This window comes from Microtus ochrogaster, chromosome 21 (genome assembly GCF_000317375.1).
Source record: "Microtus ochrogaster isolate Prairie Vole_2 chromosome 21, MicOch1.0, whole genome shotgun sequence".
Taxonomy (NCBI): domain Eukaryota; kingdom Metazoa; phylum Chordata; class Mammalia; order Rodentia; family Cricetidae; genus Microtus; species Microtus ochrogaster.
Genome location: NC_022022.1, coordinates 30057045 through 30068454, shown reverse-complemented (window position 1 = coordinate 30068454; position 11410 = coordinate 30057045). Strand labels below are relative to the sequence as shown.

The 11410-nt window shown below is 45.8% G+C and overlaps 1 protein-coding gene across 1 annotated transcript in view; it reads right to left on the bottom strand.

The window, feature by feature from the left end:
* Positions 1-7136: 7136 nt before the first annotated feature.
* Positions 7137-11410, bottom strand: part of Manba (mannosidase beta) — a 70544-nt gene continuing 66270 nt past the window's right edge. Inside the window, exons 17-19 of the mRNA XM_005357323.2 lie at positions 11079-11221; positions 10070-10327; positions 7137-8331 (exon numbers count right to left, since the gene is read on the bottom strand). Of these exons, the coding sequence (XP_005357380.1) occupies positions 8107-8331; positions 10070-10327; positions 11079-11221 (626 nt within the window). The 3' untranslated portion in view covers positions 7137-8106. The remainder of the gene's footprint in view (positions 8332-10069; positions 10328-11078; positions 11222-11410) is intronic.

Sequence of the window (11410 nt, the reverse complement as noted above, 5' to 3'; positions counted from 1 at the left end):
TCTCTCTCTCTCTCTCTCTCTCTCTCTCTCTCTCTCTCTCTCTCTCTCTCTCTCAATAATCACTCCGCAGCTACTTTTTGCCAGGGTAACAGGATGGATAGAAATGAAGTTGAATGAAAAGCAGAGCAGGAAGCGGCTCCTGGATTGGAACCTGGTGACCCAGCCCTGCTGTTGTTGGTCTCTGCCAGGAGCCTGGAAAGAAGCCAGAGCTCAGCTAAAGGAGCTGTAGCCCCCTGACTTCTTCCTCCCCAACCCCCACCTTCTCCCCATCCCTTCCTTCTTTCCCCTTCTCATTCTTCCTCTCTCTATCACATTCTCTCTGCCTTTCTCTCCTCCCCTCTTCCTGTCTCTCACTCTCTCTCTCTCCTTTTCCCTCCCTTTCTCTTTCACTCTTTCCCTGCCTATCAACTGCCTTCTCCCCGCCCCCTTCTTTCACTCATCCTCCTCCCTAACAGTCGCCCACGCGTGCATTCCAGGGTAGTGGCAGTCAGCTCCCACAGGTTCTTCCTCACCCTCCCCTCCTATCTTAGAGTAAGAGGGGCAGGAACACACACACACACACACACACACACACACACACGAGCTTGCTGAAAAGCCAGGCTTGGCCAGACATTGGCCAGCCGCCTCCCAGCAAAGGAGGTAAGTAGCCTCTGTGGCAGCTGCAGAGCCCTGCACAGTCACCCAGCAGGGGCCCCGCCTCTCGCAGCTCTTTTGTTTTTGTTTTGATAAAACTGGACCAAGCCATGCCAAAAAAGGAGGAAGGTGGATTTGAAATATAGTCATCTTTCTGCTTCTTCAAATTAGGTCATAGAGCCTGGGACCATCCACACCCCCAACCATAGTGTTAAAGCTTTAAATATTTCTTTCACTTTGGTCAAGAGACTCCCTAGACCTGATGGCTCCCATGATCTTTTGTGGAACGGTAACCATAAGGCAGAATTTACTGTGAGCTTATCCCTGCTGGCACTGGACAGACTGATCCCATTTAATTCACGGTGATTCTATGAAATACTTGTTATTATTGACCATGTCTACAAGAGAAGGAAATTAAAGCTTGGATGTTCTGTGACTGATTCAAGATTAACACGTGGCGGAGTTAAACAAAGTTGCATCCAGGCACCGGGAATGGGTGAGCCAGCATCCCAGGGTTGAGCGGAAGCCCACGTGCCCACCCTACACTCTCCAAAGCCTATTTGTGGGACCTCAAAGCTTAGGTAATTTTGTGGAGGTGATTTTGATTGATTATAAGATGAGATTGACTGACTATGAGTGAATTCAGCGATTACAGGCTTTGCGTTTGTTTGTTTTTTTTCTTATAGAGACAGGTAAAACCATTATTTGGCATGAACTCTCCCTTATTAAATGTTAATAGGTCATTCAAATTTCTAGAGCACTTTTGGACCCCCGTCTGCCAGCCAATGGGCTCTGTGACTTTATCCAAACTCCCTATAGGTGCATCTTCAGGCAGCCAGTCAGGGTAGGATAATGGGGTGCTTGCTGCTCCTCTCCAATCCTTCTCCCTGGGTCTCCAGGGGGCACTGTTCCCAGCTACAGACTCTGGCCCAGGTGCAAATATACGTACCTCCCTAGATCTGTTCTGCTGCCTCCGTATGGAGGCAATAAGCATAATAGCTCACATCTGCTGCATCTGTGCTATCGTTATCTACCCATCATCTCACTTGGTTCTCACAATTGACGTATGAGGTGGGTTAAGTCATACATATATATTCTATATATAAAGCAAAGGCAGAGAAGGGCTGGGAAGATGGCTCAGCTGGTAAAGCGCCAGCTGCTGAAGCATGAGCATCTGCATTTGGCCCTCCACCATCCCATAAAAGCAAAGGGTGGCGGTACACACCTTTAACCTCAGAGCAGGAAGAGCGGAGGCAGGCAGATCTGAGAGCTCATTGGCCAGCCAGCTTTGCTGAATCAGTGAGCTGCAGGTCAGAGACAGACCCTGTCTTAAAAAAAAAATAGGTAGAGGGCTGGAGAGATGGCTCAGAGGTTAAGATCACTGACTGTTCTTCCAAAGGTCCTGAGTTCAATTCCCAACAAGCACATGGTGGCTCACAATTATCTGTAATGAGATCTGGTGCCCTCTTCTGGTCTGCATGTGTACATGCAGGCAGAATACTGTATAGATAATAAATAATAAAAAAACATTTTTTTAAAAAAATAAAGTAGCCGGGCGGTGGTGGTGCACGCCTTTAATCCCAGCACTTGGGAGGCAGAGGCAGGCGGATCTCTGTGAGTTTGAGACCAGCCTGGTCTACAAGAGCTAGTTCCAGGACAGGCTCCAAAACCACAGAGAAACCCTGTCTCGAAAAACCAAAATAAATAAATAAAGTAGAGAGGAGTCAAGGAAGACATCCAACATTGACCTTTGGCCTCCACACACCTGCATGGTAACAAACATATACATATACCACACACCCAAATAAAAAATATAGAAATTAAGGCACAAAAAGACACAAAACCTGCTAATATTGGACCAGTATTCAAACTTAAGTACCAAGTATGCCTAATGTCAAAGCTCATTCCTTTAATTGTATCAATTAGGAAATTTGGGATCAACCTACCCCTGGACCCAGCAATACCACTCTTGGGAATATACCCAAGAGAGGCCCTATCATACAACAAAAGTATATGCTCAACTATGTTCATAGCAGCATTGTTTGTAATAGCCAGAACCTGGAAACAACCTAGATGCCCTTCAATGGAAGAATGGATGAAGAAAGTATGGGATATATACATATTAAGAGTATTACTCAGCAGTAAAAAAACAAGGGCTTCTTGAATTTTGCGTACAAATGGATGGAAATAGAAAACACTATCCTGAGTGAGGTAAGCCAGACCCAAAAAGAGGAACATGGGATGTACTCACTCATATTTGGTTTCTAGCCATAAATAAAGGACATTGAGCTTATAATTCGCAATCCTAGAGAAGCTAAATAAGAAGGTGAATCCAGGCCGGGCGATGGTGGCGCACGTCTTTAATCCCAGCACTCAGGAGGCTGAGGCAGGCGAATCTCTGTGAGTTTGAGACCAGCCTGGTCTACAGAGCGAGTTCCAGGACAGGCTCCAAAGCCACAGAGAAACCCTGTCTCGAAAAAACCAAAAAAAAAAAAAAAAAAGAAGAAGGTGAATCCAAAGACAAACATATAGGCATCCTCCTGAATATTAACCTTCATCAGGGGATGAAAGGAGACAGAGACAGAGACCCACATTGGAGCACCGGACAGAAATCTCAAGGTCCAAATCAGGAGCAGAAGGAGAGGGAGCACGAGCAAGGAACTCAGGACCGTGAGGGGTACACCCACACACTGAGACAATGAGGATGTTCTATCCGGAATTCACCAAGGCCAGTTGGCCTGGGTCTGAAAAAAGCATGGGATAAAACCGGACTTGCTGAACATAGCAGACAATGAGGACTACTGAGAACTCAAGAACAATGGCAATGGGTTTTTGATCCTACTGCACGTACTGGCTTTGGGGGAGCCTAGGCAGTGTGGTTGCTCACCTTACTAAACCTGGATGGAGGTGGGCGGTCCTTGGACTTCCCACAGGTCAGGGAACCCTGATTGCTCTTCAAGCTGATGAGGGAGAGGGACTTGATCGGGGGAGGGGGAGGGAAATGGGAGGTGGTGGCGGGGAGGAGGCAGAAATCCTTAATAAATAAATAAATTTAAAAAAATTAGGATACAATTGTGGTTGTCAAATCAGAAGGCTTGACTGCAAGTAGATTAAACAAATGAGAATTTTTGGTACTCTAAGACCCGAGTTCAGGGATGGAGGGCTAATTTAGCAGCTCTACACCATTGCTGTCCCTGTCAATACTGTTTCAACAGTTCTTAGGTGTCAAATTCTCAAACAGATGCCTCTTAGTTACACCCAGGAGCGAGATCCACTTCCAGTACCTCTCTGTAAAAAGATATTTTATATGTATGAGTGTTTCACCTGCCAGTATGACTGAACCACCTGCATGCCTGGTGCCCAAGGTCAGAAGAGGGTGTCTGATCCTTGGCAGTTACCATGACAGATGACTTTGAGCCATCTCATGGGTGCTGGGAAGCAAAACCCAAGTCTTCTGGAAGAGCAGCAAGTGATCTCAATCAATGGAGCCATCTCTCCAGCCCCTCCAGTATCTCTCTTACTAGACAGGGAAACTCCTATCATACCAACCTATATCACATGCTTGACCAAACACCATCCACTGACAAAATGGAATAGCTTTGCTATAACAAAGTATGATTCACTCCCCGGAGCTAGACACAGCCTCCTCCACAGAGCAGACTGTCTGGCTCTTGGCTGGCCAGTCAGTAGTAACTGCTCCAACCCCTAGGAATGTATGCAGTGTCTCTCAGCACCCAATCAGTTTTGCCAAGGCCACGATAAGCAGTGATAACAGAATAATACGAGGGTGCTTCCCAATATGTCAGAGGCAAGAACGCATGCCAGTTTTCAAACAGAAATGTCGCTGTTCCTGAGAGCTCTGGGTAACGTGTGCAAGAGCACTCGGAATCTTGCCCACTGCACAGCAGGAGACGGCACAAGGGAGCATGCTAAACCTTGCTAATGGGCTAAAGAATCCAACTACATTATTATTGCACCCTTTACGGCAGGACCTGGTGGCCCTTGTCTACAAACACAAGGACAGATATTTCTCAAACAAGAGACAACGACCCAATGGCATTATTCCTGCAAAGCCAATTTTTGCTTGGCTCCTGTGCAAGGTCTCAAAGACGTCTTGGCAGGTTAGTCAACCCTCTTTTTTTACAGCAGAGCCTGGCCTAGCTGGCCAGATGAGCTCGTGTTCTTCCTTATGCATTAATGACAAAGAAAGACTTTAGAGACCCATTTGAATTGTTTTCATTTCTATCATGAGTTCTCCAAAAGCAGTTTTCCTAAATAGCTGATTAAGATGGCCTTCCTGAAAGATTTTGAGTATGGGACTCAAGGGGGACACTGAGGCAGATTATCCTTTTGGGTAAGAAAGTTATTAGAATATTGATTAATTTACCCCTTGCCCCTTGCTGCCTGTGATAGCCAAGGGAGCCAGCCCCACCCCTCACCAGCTGTAGCAATCAGTAAAACAGGCCCTGCACCTCGCCTGGGTAGCACAGTGGAGCTGACTCTGTTGGTGAAGTTGTGAGTGAGCTGTCCCTGAGGGTGTGAGAGTGGGAGAGCTGGCCACACCCCTCGTCTGCCAAGTGGTGGGGTGGTGAGGACCAGGGGACAATGCCTCCCCATTGCCCTGTCTCCTGTGGTGGGCGAGGGAACTGGCCCCTCCCCCTCACCAGCTGCAGCACTTGGGAAAGTGGATCCTGCCCTTCACCTGGGCAGCATAGCAGAGCTGAACAGGGGTATGTGGGGTGGGAGTGGGGGGGTGGGGGAGACAACTGTCCTGTTTCAGGTCTTTATCACTTTAAGAATTTGGAAAACATCCCTTCATTCCTCCAGGTCACCTTCATTCCAATAGAGAAGATCAAACTGCTTGATTTGTAAGTGACTTTCCTGGTGTAACGAAGTCCCACAATAAAAAGTCCAGCAGAAAGGCAGCGAGAAAAGGAACCACAGTGAAAGCAAAGGAGAAAGTTACTACTTTATAGTTCTGTGTCTGGGGATGGGTGGAGCCACCCCTGCGCAGGCTGACCTGGGCATGCACTCTCCCTGGAATGGACGTGGCGAGGTGGGGTCAGCGAGACCTGACCCTGCTCTTTTCTGCCTTTGTCTACTGTTTTCATGAAGACCAAGGACAGCAAGCGAACTCAGAAACCCAAACCCAAGAGTGACCATATCAGGCTCCACTACAGCAACTGTGACAAAAACACCTATCTAAGCCATGCCCAGGCTGTCTGGAAGAACAGCTGGCTGCTGCCATCCCCTAACAGCGTCCAGACTGTGTTCAGCAGAAGAGAACTAAAGCTACTGCCCACAGTCCTCCAGTTAAAAAGCCTCGGAATGTGGGTTTGAGCATGAGAAGTGTGGCTAGCAGTCCTGCTGTCTCTGAAGCCACAGCTTTGAGTGAAATTGATTCACTTTTTGTGCAAAAATAAAATAAGAAGGACTACTGATCCCATTTTACTACAAGAATAGAGAAGACGGAAGTTACGTCATTTCATTCAGGTTGCAGAATTCATCTGGGTATCAACCCAATGTAAACATTACGAAGTGTGGCCAACATGGTGACACGATGCTATCGTCTGCAAAATTCACACTAGAGAATCATGCAATAAGTTCCCCCAAAAAAGCCTCATAATTTTTAAAAATAAGTGCATGAATATGTGTGCATGAATGTTTGGTCATGCATGCCATATGTGTGCAGATGTCTACAGAGGCCAGAAACAGTATCAGATCCCTTTGACCTGAAGGTACGGTTGAGCGAGGTCTAGCAAGAGTGCTGGGAACTTAACTCTGGTCCTCTGGAAGAGCAGCAAGGGCTCTTAACTTTCAAGCCATCTCTCTCGACCTGGTTATTATTGTCAGAGGCAACAGGAGCTCTCGAGTCCCCTGGGGTGACACACTTCATCTTTGGTAGGTAGCATCTCCCAGTGCTATTGCCTCAGAACCTCCACATTTGGTTCCACACATTTAAAATTAAGCCATTTTATACTTGTTCTCCTACGGTACGCAGACTGGGTATGGCTGCTAATCAGTCTATCAACTTCCAAGCCCACTTCACAGGCTTCTCACGAGGAATCTCCGCCCCCCAGTTATGGAAGAGTAGGGGTCTCTGCTGCCCTCAGCAAGGGGCAGTCCCTGAGCAGCGTGTGTGTGTATGTGTGTGTGTGTGTGTGTGTGAGAGAGAGAGAGAGAGAGAGAGAGAGAGAGAGAGAGAGAGAGAGAGAGTCTGTGTTCTTTTTTCTGTGTCTGTAAAATGAGAAAAGCCTTGGGTACTGAAGAAAAGGATTGAAGAACCTGTAGTATTGAGGTATTTACCTTCTTTTTAGGCTTTCCTGACTTAGTGTTTCTTGGTTTTAAAAACAAAACCATTACTTAATGAGTCTTAGATTTAAAGAGAAATATTCATTGCCTGTCCATCCCACTAAGCAATTATGAATGCTTCCTAGTAATCTGTTTATATTCTTCAAATTCTCTCATTTATCAAGCAGAAATGTTCAGTGCAACATTATACATAATGGGATGTTTATTAAATGGTGAAACAGAGCACGGACGAACAATCAAGTTGCCAATGCAATTTGTATAACCTGTGGCTTTGTATATAATTTTAAACATATAGAAAAAATACAAAAGAGGTACAAAAAGTCCCTGAACCTATACCCACATTGGCTGCTTATTAACCCTGTTTGCCAATTCTGTACCAGAGTCAATGAGTTTAAATGCAGCTCACCGCTTTGGATTAGAAAGCTCATCAGAATCAGTGTTAAGACTAATGCTCACATGAAAGCTTAGGGCCAAGATGGGTGAAAAATTCCACAGTGCAGCCAGGGCCAACATGGAACTTGTGAGCCCCCCGCCTCTGCCTCCAGAGTGCTGGGACTACAGGGAGGTACGAGCACAGCGGCCTACACTAAGTTTTAAAGAAAGATCACTTTTATGAGAAAAGGAATCCTATGTCGAAGATGGCAATCACATGGCAACCATCGAGCCCCTCCACTGTCTACCAACAGCAACCAATATGGCTGCCATCACGCATTCTCTACTGTAACATCTGAGCTCCCATTTCCTCTGGCAATAATAGCCTCATACTTTGTCTTCAGGGATACCGCTATGAAAGCCCTACATTACTTTAGAACCTCCCCGTTTAGTTCCATGAATGCACACCGCCATGTCTGTCACAATCTCCCTAAAAGATCATCAAGTTGTATAACCCTTCTAGTTATGCCTTAGCTATGGGACAAAGTTCTGAAACCACAACCCTGGGAGACTCAAGAACACCTGGGCATGACCTTGTCCAAGGGCATCACCTGGGTGATCAAACATCTTTAAAAACAGCTATTGTACTAACTGGACGCGTGAAGAGTGGTGCACACCAGCTAGCAGATATGCAGCGGCTTCTCCGCTTTACCTCAGGCTGCCTTTCTCTCCAGTCATGCTTTAGCGAGGCTTCGTTCCCAGTGTCTGCTGAAATCCAGCCACGTGGCTTCAGTAGGTATCTGTCAGGGAGGTCACAGTGAAAGCCTGCTGCAGCTCACTCTTGCTGGTGAGCTTCCAAGGATAAAACAGTACAGAGCGCATCTTCTTGATCATGAGGAAGCCGTTATCACTGAATCTCCCTGGGATGCTCCCTACATCCAACCAAACAAAGGGAGCGACGGCAGAAGTTCTCAGATCAAACACAAATAAATCACCCTTCTGAGAGATGGTGACCTGAAAAAATAAAAAAAAAGATAAAGGAAATAAAGGACGAGAAAGAACTGCAGTTTACATCTCTGTCTGACAGGCATTTATGTGGGCCTAATAAAAACCGCATTTCCCAACCCCTTGGTCTAACTTCCAAGTCATATATTTGTCTGTGCAGTTATGACACTTGACAATACCTGAAAAATTATTTCAGTCTGTGGAAAATTACCAAATTGTCTTCTCAAGCCCAGGAAATGCATAAATGCCAATTACTAAGGAAAATCTCTCTTGAGACGTTGAATGCTTTGTATCTCTATGAACCGTTATTAGAATATCACCAAGAAAGGGACACTTGGCATTTGGGTGGCTTAAGTGACTGTCAAGGGATTAAAAGAGCATAGCTGGCTGCAGAGCATAACCACAGAGCCTCTAGACTCAGGTATGAAGCTATGTCTCATGTCCCCAAATCATGGCTTAAGCCTTTAAAGTCTCAGAGCCCACCTCCAGGGACACGCTTCCTCCAAGAGGACTGCACCTCTGAAACCTCCCCAAACATTATCATTACCTGGGAACCAAAAGCTCAAAGATGTGAGCGTTTGGGGGACATTTCCTCCTTAAAATACTACAAGTTGCTTCTTGCTTTGCTGTTTAAAAAATTTAAAAAATGCCATAAGCACATGCCAACTTTCTTATCTCTATTCTGACCTTAGTGTTTCCAGAGGGCTTAGACGTGGTCACGTGATAATTTCACTGTTAATTTGGAAAGAAGGTATGTTTTTGGTGGTTTTAACTTCTTTTGAAAAAATTAGTGTCTTTATATTATCATTTCTTAAGCCAATTTTAAAAATTTCAATAGAGTAAACTGTGTAACAAATTTAAATTTGGCTGAAACAGAGAATAAAACTTTCTAGAATATTTTTGTCAGGTTTTACACGAAGGGAGAAAAGGAAGGAAAGGTCTTTAATCAACTAGACAGGTGCCAAGTTTACCAGCTGCATCATTTTGAGAAAAACATAAGCTGATTATCTTTTATTTTCCTTGCCAATTATAAAGAGATTCGGTGATTAAGTGACTTCGAAGCAATAAATCAAAGGCAATAAAGTGATTAATAAACTGTATTTAAAGAGTCCAAACTGGAGTGAACTCAACCAACTAACCTCCAGTGCTTCCTGGGTCACAGGACACTGAGTTTTCTGCTTAACCCTCTGTGGACAGCTTCTGCACTTGCAAAACAAGAGCACAGCACTTCGGGGAAGTGGCAGAAGCCAGGGCTTAGGCAGTAGCACGCCTAGAACACAGCCTGGAGCCTAGCAGAGATGCAATCTGCAAAGGTGGCTTATGGCACCTCTCATTCCTCCATCCCAGCCTCACCAGGGAAAGGGACCAGGGAAGCGCAGGTGGCAGACATCAATTACAAACAAATCCTGAAGCCGGACAGGTGGTGGCGCACGCCTTTAATCCCAGCACTCGGGAGGCAGGGGCAGGTGGATCTCTGTGAAGACTGTACAAGAGCTAGTTCCAGGACAGGCTAAAAGCTATAGAGAAACCCTATCTCAATAAACAAAACCAAAAACAAACAAAAACAAAAAACAAATCCTGAGGTAGAAATAAAGACTGCTTAGTCTTAGCATCCAGCAGGAGGAGAGGAGCCATCCTCAAATTAAGAGCACAAAGAGGGAAGCAGGAGAGGACCAGGACATAGCTCGCTGGCCCAAGAGAAGGAATACCCTATAGGGCACTGGCACCCCAGACAAGAGATACTTACAGTGATGTTGGCCTTGACCAGCCCTTGGGCGTCCTTAAGGGAGGACAGGAAATGGTAGTTGGTTGGGCTGAAGACGTCAACGTGAGTAGAAAGGTGGAAGGAAACCACACAGCTTTCCCTCGTACAGCCCCCGCATCTCTTCAGCAGATCAGGCACCGGCTCCTGGTAGAGAATCGCAGCCTCCCCTGCTTTCATCACAGCGCTTGAAGTCACAACAGAGCACAAAGGCGTCAGGGAGCTCCAGGTATGGAGCCTCACCTAGGGAGAAAAGAGCAACAGTGACCGTTCTTGCTAGCTGCTTTATCTGTTACAGAGTAATACTGGCTGGACAACAGAGGAGCGGAACCAGGTGACTGTAAACCCCGAGCCTTCATCTCAGCCACTTAAGTTCTAGCCAAGTAACTAATTGCTCAGCTTCCCAGGATCCATGTCTTCACGAGGAGAACTCCTTTGAGAAAACCTGGCACATGGCAGGTTTTATTTTCTACAGACAGGACTTATTTCTAGCCTTAGTGGTATCAACTAAACTGCAGGCATCCAAGGGTTCCTAAGTCTTTCTTTTTACTTAAACACAGTGTATCTTTCTATATTCCTATTCCAGACAGCCTCGCTGATTTCAACATTACCACGCCCTTTTAACTTCTTTTGTGAAATCTGAACTAGTACCAGCTTCTCACATTAGAATCTTCCATTTGCATAGCACTTTGAGGTTCACACGTAATTCTTCTATTCATTTGTCATCCACAATACTGAAGGAGACAGATGAGCATTATCTGACAGTTGAAGGAACCGAATCCTCAAGATGATAACAGCCTTGCTCAGGTTATGTAATGCTTAGCGGCTGTTAGCCTGAACACTGACTGTCCACACAGCCCGGCTTATGTTACAAACACTGGCAGCATGTTGATACGTCCCCAAAAGAGTGTTCCACCAAGAAGTCATCGAAAAGTTCCCTTCAACCTTAGAGACACACACACACACACACACACACACAATCCAAATAACTCACAGTGAGCCTTGTTTTGTAGTCTCTGTGAAGATCTGACACACCATAGACATAAAACACACCTTTATCTTCAAAACCCACTGGCAGCAGCGGAGCGAAGAAACGCTGAGCAAAGTAATGCAGCATTTTCCATTTTCCTCCATACTCTGAAAAGAGCCCAGAGAGTCAGGAGACACCAGGAACAAGCAGTCAGGTCAGGCTCCACATGAGCAGCGAGCAGGGCTTGTTGGGTTTTTTTTGTTTGTTTTTTGGTTTTTTTTTTTTTGTTTTTTCGAGACAGGGTTTCTCTGTGGTTTTGGAGCCTGTCCTGGAACTAGCTCTTGTAGACCAGGCTG